Source organism: Castor canadensis, chromosome 6, assembly GCF_047511655.1.
Source record: "Castor canadensis chromosome 6, mCasCan1.hap1v2, whole genome shotgun sequence".
Classification (NCBI taxonomy): Eukaryota; Metazoa; Chordata; class Mammalia; order Rodentia; family Castoridae; genus Castor; species Castor canadensis.
In genome coordinates this window covers 26,136,713-26,152,520 of record NC_133391.1, presented here as the reverse complement: position 1 = coordinate 26,152,520, position 15,808 = coordinate 26,136,713, and the positions used below count along the sequence as shown (strand labels likewise).

The 15,808-nt window shown below is 34.2% G+C and overlaps 1 protein-coding gene across 8 annotated transcripts in view; it reads right to left on the bottom strand.

The window, feature by feature from the left end:
* Window positions 1–1,818: 1,818 nt before the first annotated feature.
* Lmo3 (LIM domain only 3) overlaps window positions 1,819–15,808 on the bottom strand; it is a 59,095-nt gene continuing 45,105 nt past the window's right edge. For all 8 annotated transcript variants that reach the window (XM_074075988.1, XM_074075986.1, XM_074075987.1 and 5 more), the window contains 2 exons: window positions 14,944–15,069; window positions 1,819–4,636 (listed from right to left, as the gene is read on the bottom strand). In XM_074075988.1, coding sequence (XP_073932089.1) covers window positions 4,531–4,636; window positions 14,944–15,069 — 232 coding nt within the window. In that variant the 3' untranslated portion in view covers window positions 1,819–4,530. The remainder of the gene's footprint in view (window positions 4,637–14,943; window positions 15,070–15,808) is intronic.

Here is a 15,808-nt window from a genome sequence, read left to right as displayed (position 1 = left end):
CTAAGGGAACTGTTATAATTATTCTGTACACTTACAAGAATGGCATTTACCAAGCTAGTTGGGAAAGGTTAGTTGGTGACTCTGTGTATTTTATTTGGTATTTTTAAATGTCCCTTCCCCTTTTAGGTTCAGATCTTACAAACCCTCCCCAACCCAGATCTCTGAAGAAATGTGATTTTGGGGTAACAAAACATTTATAAGATTGGCTTTGACCATGCATATTTCAGTGTCTATGAAGTTATTGAAATTAAATCATTTGGGATTGGAGGAGTGGCTCAAGAGGTAGAGTGCCTGTTTTGTAAGCACAAAGCCCTGAATTCAAACTCCAATCTCACTCCCCCTAAAAAAATCACATGTTCACAAAAACATTGCAAAATTTACCTTTAAGTGTTTTAGCAGCTAATCCTTGCAATGTTTAAAAGAGAAGCCTTAAATCTTTATTATAAATGTAAAACTATACCTTTTAGAAAGATTGCCTTCTGACAACTTGGATTCAAAGAAAGCTATAATAAAAAAGGAGTTTATTTTTCTTAGGTCTTACAAGCAGTAGGCTTTTTGTATTCTTCATTTATGATACTAATCACACAATTACTTACAGGCACATGTTAAATATGACACCAGTTTCAGCCATATAATGGGCCAATTGCAAACAATGAATAAAGAGAGGCAGCTCCATTTATAATGGCTGTTTCAACAGAGCTCTAATGTAATCATAGTGATCAGAAGGTGACTCGTTAATTAATTGATATTCTTTTTTATTATGTGCTATTGAGTTAATGAGTAATTTGTGTGAGATAATTCTCTAACACATCGATTACTTGAGATATTTTCTGGGCTTTCACACCAATGACATGCTGAATAGGTAGGAGATGGTACTCATATTTGTGGGTTCATTATGGTCTGAGGTGAACACAAACCAATGCAAAGACACATTAAAATGATGGGATGTGTGGAGTACCATACGACTGTCCCCAGGTGTTATGGGTTGCTGGGTGCTCAGGATATAGCCTGTCACATAGTAGGTACTCAATAATGTCAACGGAAATAAGAGCTATATCAATTCTTTGCTTTCTATTACTTTAACTTACATTAAAATTACATTAAAACCATCTGTAATGGTGTTTTTAAGAAAAAGTAATGATCAAAAGACTTTTGCTTAAATTGTATTCCGTGCTAATGGCCTATTATGATAAACATGCAGCTTGTTTTTGCAACTTACTGAAGTGAACACTAAACATGTTTGGCCTGTATCATTTCTATGAATTGGTTTAAGTGACTATTTAGAGAGTGGTTTGCCTAAAGTGATTGTTTTTGGGTATGGTGTGTTTTACTACAGGTGTAATTTTCACCACCCTGTTCCAATTAAGGCACAACATGTCTTTGTTGCAAATGTTGGATATAGTTGACTTTTTTGTTTTGTTTTAATTCATTATACAGGAAGTAGGAAATCTGAAATTTAGTCTGACAACAGCAGTATAACTGCTTTCAGAAAGATCACTTAAAGTTTGTAGAAATGAACAAAAATTATACCCAGCAATTGCTACCTTCATTTTTTGATGGTTTTATTTTTCCCCACAAAAGTAAATAGCAGTGAGCTACATACCTCCTAAACACACTATTTGGAGAAAGTATTTGAGGTACCTTCTCTCTGTTTATTGTGATTTACCTTTAGAAACTAAATGTCTGGATAGAACTTTTTTCTTTTTTCAAGGGTTTAATCTATACTATCTTGATACCATCTTCAAATTTGCCAACTAAGTGCAATCAATCAGTGGAGTACCCTTTTTATTAAAAACATAAATCCAAATATAAAAAAAATGAATGGAAGAAACCAGTGGATATTTATTAAGCAAGATGAAAGTGAAATTACAAACACAGGTCAGCTTTTAAATTTAGCACGCTGTGCAATGGAGGTGCCCGGTCCTTCACCGTAGCAGCCTGTAGGAGATGCCTGCTGGGATTGGAGCTTTCACTGCTTGAGAATTGAAGCTCCATCTCAGGTGTCTACTGGAGCATCAGACAACAAGCTAAGTGACATGACATGACGTCACGGCTACACAATACGAAGAGGAGCGTTGACAACAATTCAGGGGCTTTGAGTAGTTCAGACAATTACCTTAGTACTTCAGGTCAAAAATGCAATGATTTGTGGGCAATTAGCTGTGAAACACCCTACAGCTGAAAAATTATTCCTGTCTTGTTTCTCAATTTCATGGAGATTAAAGATAATCTAAACAGATTAAGGCCTTAATCTTTAATCCAGGTGAGTAATTTTGTTCGGAGTTAAAAAACAAAACAAAACAAGAATTAAGCAAAAGTTGTGAAAATCTTATTTCCTCTTTGGGTGGGGAGGACAGTTAACTGCTTTCAGAAGCAGAGACAAGTTTGTTCCCAATTTAGAAGTTCTTTTGACATATTGATAAATAATATGCAAAATGATTTAAATCTAAGAGAGCATTTATCTAAAATACTGATAAAGTTTTACATCCACATGAATTTCAAAGGACTCTTATTGGGAGATGAGTGGAGGTACACTATGAAAACCACTTCTGGCTTATTTCCCCTACACTCTGATTTTTGTTTTGTTTGTTTTAGGCTATGCAAGTCTTATCTCCTCATGAAGCAAGCGTAAGGTTCTAAGCATAAAATAATCACTTTTTGGACCACAAATGGCTAATTTTGAAATTATTTCTTCAGTATATCTCAAATTTGGGGGAAATGTAACTTGAACACTCTTAACCATGAAGTATTTGTAAAAATACATATCATTCACTCATTCACTTTTTACAGAACCATTTTCTTAAAAATAAGAGGCAATATTCAGATTCTCATGCATTTCATAAGAAAACTTTGTTTTAAAACAATTAAAATCCACACCAGCATTATTTTCAGTTTAACATTTTGGCCCCAAATCAAGAATTCAGGTATAACAGTTAATTTTCATTTGCAATGCATATATTGGCAGGACAAAATATGTATGCAAATAACACTGGGAAATATTGTTTTCTATACAAGTGATCAAGGAAAAAAATGGAAAAAGAAAGCCACAGCACTAAGTTTGCTGTGGTACAACTATGGTTCATGATGCCTTTGGAGAATGAGAAGCAGTTCCATTTCAGGGAGCAGAAGATAAGAAGTAAGGTGTAGGCAACCCAGAAGATGGGACCATGTTCTCATTTTATTTCCTTAATTGTAATTTAAGTAATCATTCTCCACAATTTCTGTTTCTAGAGCTTTCTTTTTCATCAGCTATCACTTAGATAAGAGAATAATAGCTCACCTTCAAAACTGGAAGGACAAATTGTAGCCTAAGTGTAACATATTCTGAGTTGGTCTTTAATGAAAGTGATGAGGAAGTATGATGTACCAAACTTAAAGTGGCAGGTAATTATCAAAAAAAATTACATAATCACCTGTTCTTATTGTTTTATCCATCCCTTTGTTTCTTTTCTTCTAGAAGATTCTATAAGCATTATGTTGATGTGTTCAAAAGTAACCTCACTACTCAAATACCATCATAGCTTCAATGTACATTATCATAATTTCAGTAGATTCACACTCAAATCTTTTCAGTAAGCCATAAAGTTATTAAACCCTCATCTCCCATGGAGAGATATGGGCAACATATCATTTTAAAATTATCTCATTATTGTAGCAACACATTTTTTTTAAAGTAACCCTTTGGAAAAATTTTACATGATCCCCAAAGGCACTAGTTCACATAGGGGGCGTGGCAGAAAAAGCAAAGTAAAGCTATTGTGCAGGTAACGAACACAGAAAAGAATATTTAAAGGATAACTATTAAGCTTTAAAGTGATTTTAAAAGTGGCACTTTTCATGTTGGTATAAAATGAAAGTGCTTAAAGATGAAATTTTATGCATTTTTTTAAAGCTGATCTTTAACCCCCTGAAAATAGGGGGTTATATGAGAACACTGATAGACTCTAACTCACAGTGGAATAAGTAGTGGATGTCACTAGAATGTTCTGTGTATTTTTAATGTTCTCAATGCTGATAGACTTGCTTTATCTATCTGTGTATCATTAGTGAGATTTGTTCTTTAGTTCTTTACTAGAAAGTTACAGCTCATTTAAAATAGCTGGTCGATACAGAAAGCATAAATATACATTAAGTTTAAACACTGATTGTACTAAATGCAACAATACAAAGAAGCAAACAGAACACAAATGGTAACACAATAAAACTGTATTACATTTGTGCTTCAAATATTACATTATATACAATAGTCCAAAATAAACATCTCATGCCAAGTGACACAAAAAAGGAATAGCAAGCAAAAAAATCCAGCAATATGTACATTACTTTTTTCTTTAATAATAAACATTCAACTCTGAACTGGGGCAATGTCACTACATACAGATGCAGTCCGCCTTTTATTCCATATAACCATCCTGCTTCCCTATATCTACGCTATTCAGTAGGTTCCTGTGTCAATTCTTATATACATGTGGAGCAAAAAAGATAAAAGAATGTAGTGCTTTGTATTCTTAACGGGGTGATGTTGATGGATCAGCGAACCTGGGGTGCATAACCTTCTTTCATTAAGCCTTCTTCATAGTCCGTCTGGCAAAGGATCATGTTATTCTTTAGGAAAAATTTATCTCCAACACAAAATCTGAAAATATTAAAATATAAATAAATATAATATGTTAGGATTATTCACTCAGATCTACAGATTTGAAATTTATTTTCTTAATAAGAGTTTTACAAGATATTTTTCAGAATCTGAAACCTTGGCTGAGGAATATGTTTTTAAAATTAAAATGAAACCATTTAGTTTATTTATTGAGACCCTGTATACTATATCTGAAAATGCACCTTTATATCTATCTATCTATCTATATCTATATCTATCTATCTACATATATATATAAAGTAGGACTATCAAGGTAAAAGTAGGAATATCAAGGCACCAAGGATAATCATTTTTATTTTTTCCTTTTCTTTTTCTCTCTCTCTCTCCCTCCCTCCCTCCCTCTCCTTCTCTCTTTCCCTTACTACATTGACAAGAAGACAAGAATTGATTTATATTTGCACTCAGTAAAATAAAATAAAGCGCTTTAATAATACCTCTCTGTTGTTACTATAGAAGATTTCATCACTGGCCATTTATTTACTGAACAAAAGTGTAAAAAGCATTAAAATGAATCAAAGAATTAGAAAATAGCCAATTTCAAAGCCTCCCATTTACAACTTCCTTTTACTTTGTTATTAAAATATTACTAAGTGCTAGTAACTTGGAAGTGCTCATTCTGAAGTGAAAGTTGCTTTAGCATCAGACTCTGAGGCTGAGCTATCTTCCTTTGTGGCAAGTTTACCAACTAAGAAGTAGAAGATGTAATTTCTTGGAACCCTTCCAATTAAACCAAACAGAGTAAATTGAACGAACTTCTTAATATTGATGTGATAAATAAAACTAGCTTCCAGTAGCTAATTATGCATTTTATTTTATAAAACATTATTTAATGTACAAGATTGCACTGTTTTTAGTAAGTGCTCTTTTCGTATAATTTCCCAATGGGTGACACTTTGGACACAATTAAGGTCAGAAATAAATACTGTGCTGTTTCCAGTACATTTAACAATAAAGTAACTCTGGGGAGATCTGTATATATATTTAATTGTAACAATTTAACCTTCAAACAGTGGTGTTTGGTAAAGTTGACCCAGTAAAACTCCTTGTAATTATACATGTTGACCTTATTGACCTTTGATAGTGGTCTCTCTTTATCAGATAGTCAATTTCGAATGATGTTCAGGCAGAAATCTTAGTGGATAGATTAAATTGTGTTGTGAAAGCCACTCTTTAATGTTCTGTGAAGTTGAAGGTTTAAATGAGGAGCAGTTGGACTGATTTACATTTGCAAAGATTGGAATGCTAGACAAACAGTGAACCTATTTATTTTCCAACTGGGTAGCTTTGGAAATTTATCCTTATACTAGCTAAGTAGATAGAGGGGAAAATAGTGTAATAAAAAAAGTAGATTGAAAAGAATTAGCTTTCCTCTTAAAGGAAAATTGGTCTGTTTATTTGTGGAATTTACTTTTTCCTCAGGATTACTGCCTGCTGACGATGCCGATTGAAAGTACAGGCTATGCTCTGATTCTGAAATCCTGGACTTGTTTGTGGTAAAGGCTATTGGACACAATGAGCATATTAAGTTTGGGGCTTTAAGTATATTTTCTTTTTATTAGTTTCAAACTGTATGATTTAAATATTACATTTAAAGGTGATGTTTGAATAAACTTGTTTTCGTAGCTATCCTGTTCCCTGAGATATGTTAAAAAAAAAAGGAAATCTTTCTCCTTAGACTGGATGTGGTAGGCAACTGAGACATTTCTTTTTATATGAGATAAGATAAAACAGAACATATTTAATTACTATTCAAAAGAATCACTTGGCATTTCTGTTGAAATTAATTTTCACTAATAAGCTAACACTAAAATATCACATCAAAACTAAATAGATTTAATAAAATACTACTGTGCAATACTATTGTATCATTTTTTTCCAAAAAACCAACTATCTGGAAATATTCTTCCACCTTTACATTGTCTTCAGTTTTGCTTCAATTTCTCATCAAGTCCCCAAAATTCTGTTAGCCATCAAATGAAAGCATGGGTTTCTGTCATATCATTCTAATCATGTCAATGATTCAGAGTCCTTGAAATTTAGAGTGTTTTAATTTGTCGATGAATAAGTTCAAGGTAATCACAGTAAGAAAAACATAGAACTAACAGCTTGGTATCTTGCCTAAAGTCTGCCTCTGTCACCTACTCAATTCAAGGCATGGGGTACATTTCACACTTTCCCTTTCTCCATGCCCTGGGTGTAAGAGAAACACAGAGACAGCACTAGATTCTAGGAAGGTTCACATGAAAAGCATATGAAAGGCAGAGAGCTGTATTGCAGGGAATAGGATTCAATTCTAGCCTTCTATTTGTGATAACTGAAGCTAAAGCATTAGTTTTTCTTATCAGGAGTATCAGTCACTTTTGTGAGTTTATAACAAAGTAGAAATGAAATATATAAAGACTTACCTCAGCATTTGGGATGTAAGTGTAAAGCACTTACTATGTGCTAATGCTAAGCATGTAATCCACAATTACATTTATTCCTTATCTCCAGCTTAGAAAATAAACATTATCAATTCCCCTTTTGAGAAGAAAAACCTAAGACTCTATCCTAGAGTTTCGAAAGCCTGTCCCACACTATATAACCAGAATGCATGTGGTAGAGGAAGGAAAACACACCAGGTCTCTTTGTATGAAAGACCCATGCTTTTACTTGGAGGCAGAAAAACATGTGGACTACAAGTATAATGTGAAGAATGAACAATTATAAAAGTTTTTGCATTATTATTAGTCTATTGCATAACTTTAAAAATATCTTCCTACCATTCAATGATATCTCACATCTCTTTTGGGAGACAGAGAAAAAGTGTGTGTGTGTGTGTGTGTGTGTGTGTGTGTGTGTGTGTGTGTGTGTGTGTGTGTGTGTGTGTGTATGTGTGTGTGTATGTGAAAGAGAGAGAGAGAGAGAATTTATCTAAAATATTCCTACCTGAACTATTTCATCACTAATATTTTGTCAACTGGATAAGGTACATTTTTTGTGCATTTCAATTTATATTTAAAGGTCAAGATGAAATAGAACATGGGTGAGGAATGTCACACTTACACATATAACTCAAACAACCTTGACAGCTGTGGTTAACAGCAGATAATGATTGGTATGCAATTAAGATTGGCATCCTCTGCAGGGGGAAAAAGGAACCCTCTTACACTGTTGGTGGGAATGTAAACTAGTACAACCACTCTGGAAAAAAATTTGGAGGCTACTTAAAAAGCTAGACATTGATCTACCATTTGATCCAGCAATACCACTCTTGGGGATATACCCAAAAGACTGTGACACAGGTTACTCCAGAGGCACCTGCACACCCATGTTTATTGCGGCACTATTCACAATAGCCAAGTTATGGAAACAGCCAAGATGCCCCACCACCAACGAATGGATTAAGAAAATGTGGTATCTATACACAATGGAATTTTATGCAGCCATGAAGAAGAATGAAATGTTATCATTCACTGGTAAATGGATGGAATTGGAGAACATCATTCTGAGTGAGGTTAGCTTGGCCCAAAAGACCAAAAATCATATGTTCTCCCTCATATGTGGACATTAGATCAAGGGCAAACACAACAATGGGATTAGACTATGAGCACATGATAAAAGCGAGAGCACACAAGGGAGGGGTGAGGATAGGTAAGACACCTAAAAAATTAGCTAGCATTTGTTGCCCTTAATGCAGAGAAACTAAAGCAGATACCTTAAATGCAACTGAGGTCAATAGGAAAAGGGGAACAGGTACTAGAGAAAAGGTTAGATCAAAAAGAATTAACCTAGAAGGTAACACCCACGCACAGGAAATCAATGTGAGTCAATACCCTGTATAGCTATCCTTATCTCAACCAGCAAAAACCCTTGTCCCTTCCTGTTATTGCTTATACTCTCTCTACAACAAAATTAGAAATAAGGGCAAAATAGTTTCTGCTGGGTATTGAGGGGGTGGGGGGGGAGAAGGAGGGGGTGGAGTGGGTGGTAAGGGAGGGGGTGGGGGCAGTGGGGAGAAATGAACCAAGCCTTGTATGCACATATGAATAATAAAAGAAAAAAAAAAAACTCCTGAGACTAAATGGATCATCTTCCTTGTAATCTAGTCCTAATTGCTTGGATATAGTCAGTTTAATTAGTTTTGTTCTTATTTAAAAAATGCTAAGGATTTTAAAAGATGCTCACATATTTATTAAATTATCTAATCTTCCATGTTTTGTAATTAAGAAAACACCCAATTTCCAGATATTTCGGGATCACTCTAGCTGACTTCATATGATCTTAGAGACTTGAGGAGTATTGGAAATAAGTATAATTAATGAACCTTCTTTTACAAAAATCCCGATCTTGGAGCAGTTTTGAACAGGTTATCAAAAGCCTATGTGAAAAAGTCTCCATTTGTAATCTACTTTTAAGAAATGGAGACATTAGTTTAGTCACTAACCACAAGGTTAGTGACAGGTTAGTGACAGCCAATTATAGCTAATTTTCATTTTTATAACACTTTAAAAAGAAGGGATAATCTAGGTATTTCTAATATCTCTACTTTCCTGTTCATCAACCATAGCTATTAGAAGATGGTGATTTATACACTGTATGTTTTCAGTAAGAGGTACAGATTATACATTTTTCTACCAGAATACCCTTGTGAACAAATTTACTGTCTTTTCCCCACGGACAAGCCAGTCACCATTAAACATTTCATTTCTCATAATCCTTTCTGTATCAAGAAACACCACCCTGTTATAAATTATTCAAAGTCTCACTTACCTTAACTCTGTGATACTTAACACATTTATATGCTCTGAGTCAGAAAATAAAATACCCCTTTTGAAATAATCCTGAATCCAGAGAGTGACACCCAACTCCCTGGGTGACATCTTGAGTTTACCACTTCCAATGTAGTCTTGGGGTAGTTACTTAAATTTTGCATAGTCAGTTTGTCTATCTATAAATTAGGTGAATATCAGCACTTACATATGGGTGATTTTTGAGTAGTAAATGACTTAGCTCATGTAAGCAATAAGAATAGTGTCCAGTGTATGATCAGCACTATTGAAGAACTTTCTAGTATTTATGAAAATTCCTTATTTTCCAATCCCTTCATTAATATTCCCTGACCTTCCAATCTTCCCCAAAGCACTCAATTATTGGTACATTATTTTCACTGACATTTCATATTTTCCCATGAGTGTATAAAGGTTCTCTAATCTGGAAAGAAGTTCTGGGGCAAATGACCATGTGCAATATTTCTTTTGAATCCTTTGCAGCATCACTGTAGATTGTTCTACTATTTAAAGTCGGTGGCTAACAAATATTGGTTAAGATGGATTCACTTCAGAACACAACAGTTTTAAAGAACAAATCTATTTTAATTTAAATTTGTATTTATTTTGACTTTCAGTGACATTCTACTTTTACAGTTTCATCTTCTTCTGGTTCTTGCTCTATTCTCTGCTCATCCATGTCCCTAACAGACTCAGAATCTCTGAGCATTCTGTGTTACTTTTCATTTCTTGAACACCTCAAATGCTTTCATAACTATATGTCTTGGTATGTTGTGCCATCTTCCTAAAACATCCTCACATATTGTGCCCTGGTCCCTTCAGTTTCTCTAAGCCCCACTACACACACTGCCTATATTCCAACCAGTTCTAGCAAGTTCTTTCTGAAAACCCAGCACATTAGCCCTTTGATGCTTCCCTAAACTTCAAGGACAGATCTCTCTTCCCTCAGTATAGATCTATTTAACATTGATTACTCTCTTCTGCAAGTCTTTGATGTGTTGTCTCCCCCACAGCTCTGAATACATCTAAGAAAGAAAGTAGATTTTATTCACCTCAACTTCCACAGAGCCTAGCCCAGTGTTCTTTCTCTTTAATTAAAAAGAGAATGCCATGGTTTTCTACATTATTTGGGGAGATTTCATTTCAAACAGTCTTTTGTGTTTCTTTTTGTTACAAAAACCATTATTTACTTCTACTGAATTTTCTAAAAAGGAAGGACTTAGTCATCTTTAATAAATTAATCTATTATACAGATTTTTCCAATTCTAAATGAGATTCAATTTATCATAAAAGGGCTGAGAGCACCCGCCTAGCGAGCATGAGTCCCTGAGTTCAACCACCCAGTACTGCCAAAAAAAAAAAAAAAAAAATTATGTTTGACATTTTTGCTGGGCACAGGTGGCTCACACCTGTAATCTTAGCTACCTGGGAGGCAGAGATCAGGAGGCCAGCCAGGCAAAAAGTTTGCAAGACCCAATCTCAACAAAAAGCAAGATTCAGTGGTATGTAACTGTCATCTCAGCTACTGGGGGAAGCATAAATAGGAGAACTGTAGTCCAGGCCAGCCAAGGCAAAAAACCAGACCCTATCATCTCAAAAGTGACCAGAGCAAAAAGTACTGGTGGAGTGGCTCAAATGGTAGAGCACCTGCCTAGCAAGTGTGAAGCCCTGAGTTCAACAACCCAGTACCACAAAAAAGGCTGAAAACAACATTCCTCTGATCTCCTTTTAACTAGAGAAACTTTCATATTTTTAATCCACCATTCACATTTTTAGCCATACCTGTGTAAAAAAGGCAAAGATCTGTACAAAAGACCACCCAGTCTGAAAGGTTATTATCATTTGTACTTTTTAAACAGTTGGAAATGTTTGGGATCTTAGTGATATTCTGATTAAAAGTTAGGATAAAATGACTGCTGAATAAAATTCACAAACATTCATAATTCTGTCATTTCAGATGTCAATGAAGTTTGCTGAAGTGAATGGGTAGATACTGACAGTGATTGGCTACTGGAAGCACAGGCTTCCAAAAATGGTTTTACTAGAGGAATTTCCTAAGCAAACACCAAAGTAAAAGGAGAATTTCCTATACAGAAAACCTTCTGTATTCAGGGTAACAAAATTCATCTGCTTTGCTTGACCGATGAAGATTAGCTGACTTCCTGCATTAAAGAAGTTTGTCTTGTTGGGCTGAAGTGACAAGACAATAACTAAGTGCTAATTGTGCAGAACCAGCACTAAAGATATGCAGCCCCATTATGGCATGTAATAAATGAAGCGAGCACAGAAATATATTAGGTACTTTAATAATGATACTAGAAAAGTATTTTGCAGCAATAAGAATGTGAGCAGTTTCAGAGTCAAAATTTAGGAGCGTCTGTCTTACTTGACTGAGTTCCACTGAGGAGATAGGCTTAATTGCGAATGCAACTTTTTATTTCAATGGTGAAATAAAATTGATATATGATTTGTAAATAGCATTAACCACCTACAATTACTTTGCATCATAATAGAATTTAGGCTGAGCATAGCACTTGAGTGATGTTTTCATTTTCTGTGTAGAACATAGATAAAACATGCAAGCCTGCCTTAATAGAAAAATAGACAAAAGACATAAATAGGCATTTCCCTGGAAGAAGAAATACTGTGGTACCACTAGTCATCAAATAAGTATCAATTAAAAATTATAATGAGGTACCATGTCTCATCCCTGAAGGTGACAAGAATTTCTTTTTAAATAATAATTCCCAGTATTAGAACAAATGGATAGGCATGAGTCGTTTTGTACATTTCTGGTGTGAGAATAATTGGTATAACTTTTCTGGAGAGCATATTAGCAATATTTAACAAAAGCCTCTAAATTGTTGCATTCTTTGTTGAATTAATCATGTTCCTTTGAATTTATCTCAATCCAGGTCTGAGTAGTTATTTGTTTATAGAGCCTACATTTTATTGCTAAAAAAAAACTTTTGAAAAAATATTCTACATATCAGATGATAGGAGACTGATTTCATATGTGGTGCTCTATCTATATAACAACACAAATGGCTTAAACAATCTTAAAAGTTTTTTTTTTTTTTTTTGAGGACTGGGGTTTGAAATAAGGGCTCCATGCTTGCAAAGCAGGTGCTCTACAGCTTGAGTCACACCTTCAGTACATTTTGCTCTCATTATTTTGGAGATGGGGTCTCTTGAATTATTTGTCTGGGCTGGCTCTCCCTATCACAGTCTCTCAAGTACCTAGGATTGCAGACATGAACCACCAGGGCCTACCTTAAAAGAATTTTTAATGGCCGGTGAAATGGTACATAATCTGGATTAAAAGAGTTTAAACAAGAAACATCAAGGTACCACAATTCTTCCCTGTCACTTCCTTTTATTTATTTATTTATTTATTTATTTGAAACAGGGTCTCACTATGTAGCCAAGGCTGGCCTCTATTCAAGATCCTCAAGCCTCAGTCTCCTGAGTGCTGGAATTATAGACATGCACCACCATATCTGGATTTCTTTACATTTTTAAAGATTAAATGTGGATATAATATAAAGTAGTTGTTATATATAATTTGTCATATCTTATGACTAATTACATACTAAAATATTAAAATAATTTTTTAGAATAGTAAGACAATATTGTTCTTTACCTAATTTTCTATTTTCTAAATTTTCTCTTGTAAGTATGTAAGCTTTTTAAAGTTGAACAGTGGTAAAAATTACTACTTTATGAAAAAGTGTGTTGTTGACAGCTGTTATTGGTGAAGTAGCATGGTAAATAAACAAAAGTATTCTAAAGTTAATACAAATACAACTTTAAGATATCTACCTTAGTTGTTTACATGCATATAAACATGACTGGAAGTATAAATATTTTTTGTTTGTGTGTTCATATTTTTACAACAAACAATATATGTATTTGACTATTTTTGGTTAAATGTCACCTTAGACTGAATTATCATCCTTGACTTGAAGCATTCGTTGGAAAGAAGTATAATGCAAGATGACTTCTTAAGTTATTATTTGGTTAAAAGTGATATCATAAGGTTTATTGGGCCACACTCTAAATGTTTAGCAAGAGATGCTACTGAGATACACATCTTATAGAAAAACCAAGTTACCAGGATACAATTGGATACATCATAAATGAAGAACTAACTTTTGAAATCCTACCATGTTCCTAGTACTTGATACAAGTTAACTTATTTAATTTTGAGCCTTTCCAAGACAAGTAGTAGCTTTTCCATCTTATTCACATAGAAGCCAAACTCTGAGAGATCAAGTAACATTCCCCAAATCATACAACTAACCAGTGAGCTATTATATGGTGGGGCTAGAAATTGAATGTAGTCCTCACCAAAAACAACTTTCTTTCTACTTTTCAATTGGACCTCAAAAGAAGACTTTTCATCAAACAGAAACTTTAAGAGCACAATACAAGAGTGAAGAATTTGATGGAAAAAGTATTTTATGATAATTTATAATGTCTATATGTTCTCATAGATACTCATTTTATTGTCATTACAATTGAAAATGATTGAGGGGATGAATTCAACTGTGATATATTGTAAGAACTTTTGTAAATGTCACAATGCACCCCCAGTACAACAGTAATATAATAAAAGTAAAAGAAAAAAACTGAAAAAAAATCATCAAGCATACTAATTTTCAAAATACTGTATTTTTGACATGTACATTTTTAATATTCCAGAATTCTTTGCATTTGTCACATGAAACAGGTGCCAGTAGTATATAGTCCCACCAATAATAAAAGTATGACTTTCAATAAGGAAAAGTGGGAGTAAGCTGTCATACTGTTGACTTAAAAGAGTTCTAAAATTGAGTAATATAGATTCCTTACATGACAAATGAGAAAACTGAGGTCCAGAGAGGTAGGTGGTTGGCTTAAGACTGCACAGTCAATTTGTAGTAGAGCCCAGACTAGAATCTGGGTTTCCAGATTCCCTGTGCAATATTCTTTCCAGTGCTACCTCTCCAATGCTGATAATTGATTAGCTATTAGCTATATCTGGCTTCATCCTTAAAGAGATTTCAGCATGCTTGTAAAGTACATACAGAAGAAGGTTAAAATTCAAGATAAGAAATCAAGACATAGGAACACTATAACTATAATAAATAAGATGAAAACAAAATACCCACTACCAATTCCTACACATTTTCCTTGTCCCAATTTGTTTGTTCACAGAAGTTGCACAAAAAAGTAAAGATATTTTAAACCAACTTATTAAGAGACAAAAAAAAACCAATAAGGAGAAAAATGAACAATAAGTCTAAAAGGTAATAGGAGTGTCTCCACACTCATCATATACATTTCTTTTAAGTTAGTCTTAAGATTTCTCTCTTCAGTGGTTTGCTTCTAGCATTGAATGCATGTTTGCAGAAAACACAAATACTGAGATGAATTGCTTTCACAAAGTATGCCATGATCATTCCTACTTATTAAGTCAATAGCTAGCTCAGAGAGGTTTACCAGTTTTGAGAAGCCAGAATGAAATCTGCTTACCTCTGATTACAAAGCTGACAAGCAAAGCAGTCCAGGTGGTAAACGTTGTCCTTGGCACGCATCACCATCTCAAAGGCAGGGATGAGCTTACTACACGCAGCACAGTTTCCTGTTACGCCAAAAAGCCTAGAACAATGGACATTTTTTTAACTCAGGGAAATCTCATAGATTACTAGAAGAGAACACTAGTATACCCTGTAAAGCTACCATACACAATGTCTCATGGTGTACACACAACTGAGTTTTATCCGAGGTGAATACATAAATATTCTTCTGCAATGCATCATCCATTGACCTCTCTTGATGAAAATCGCATCTCATTTGAAAAGTGAAGGAAAAGGCAAGTACATTAGGAAGCTTACATATCTACAGCAAACAGAAGCCAGCAGGGTGAATGCACTGCAAAAATCTTCCACTTGTTAGAGTATACAGTAAATACAAAAGCAATGTAACTTTGAGCTTAATGCTATAAATTAAGCATTTCAGTTGGAAATGAAACCCATTTGAGTGACTCAGTATTCTTTGACATCTAGTTACTAAAAGGTTGTCCATTATTATTAAAAGAATGTTTATGAACAAGCCATTTAAATAGTCAAAAACTACAGAGGTACACACACTTTGTAGCCCTATCCATAGTTACAGCTATGATTATGTTTTTCAGGTAGCACATTAAAGTAAATGATGCGAAACTATACATGGCTAGAACAGGAGTGGAAGGAAAGAATGTCTGAGAAAAAGGTATCTTTTAAAAAAATCCTACTTGCTATGGGTACCTGAAAATAGTTACTGTAATGATCTAGAAAATAGCACACAATAAAATGTTTTATCATTTCATAATGGAAAGAAATAAAATATCTTTTGCACC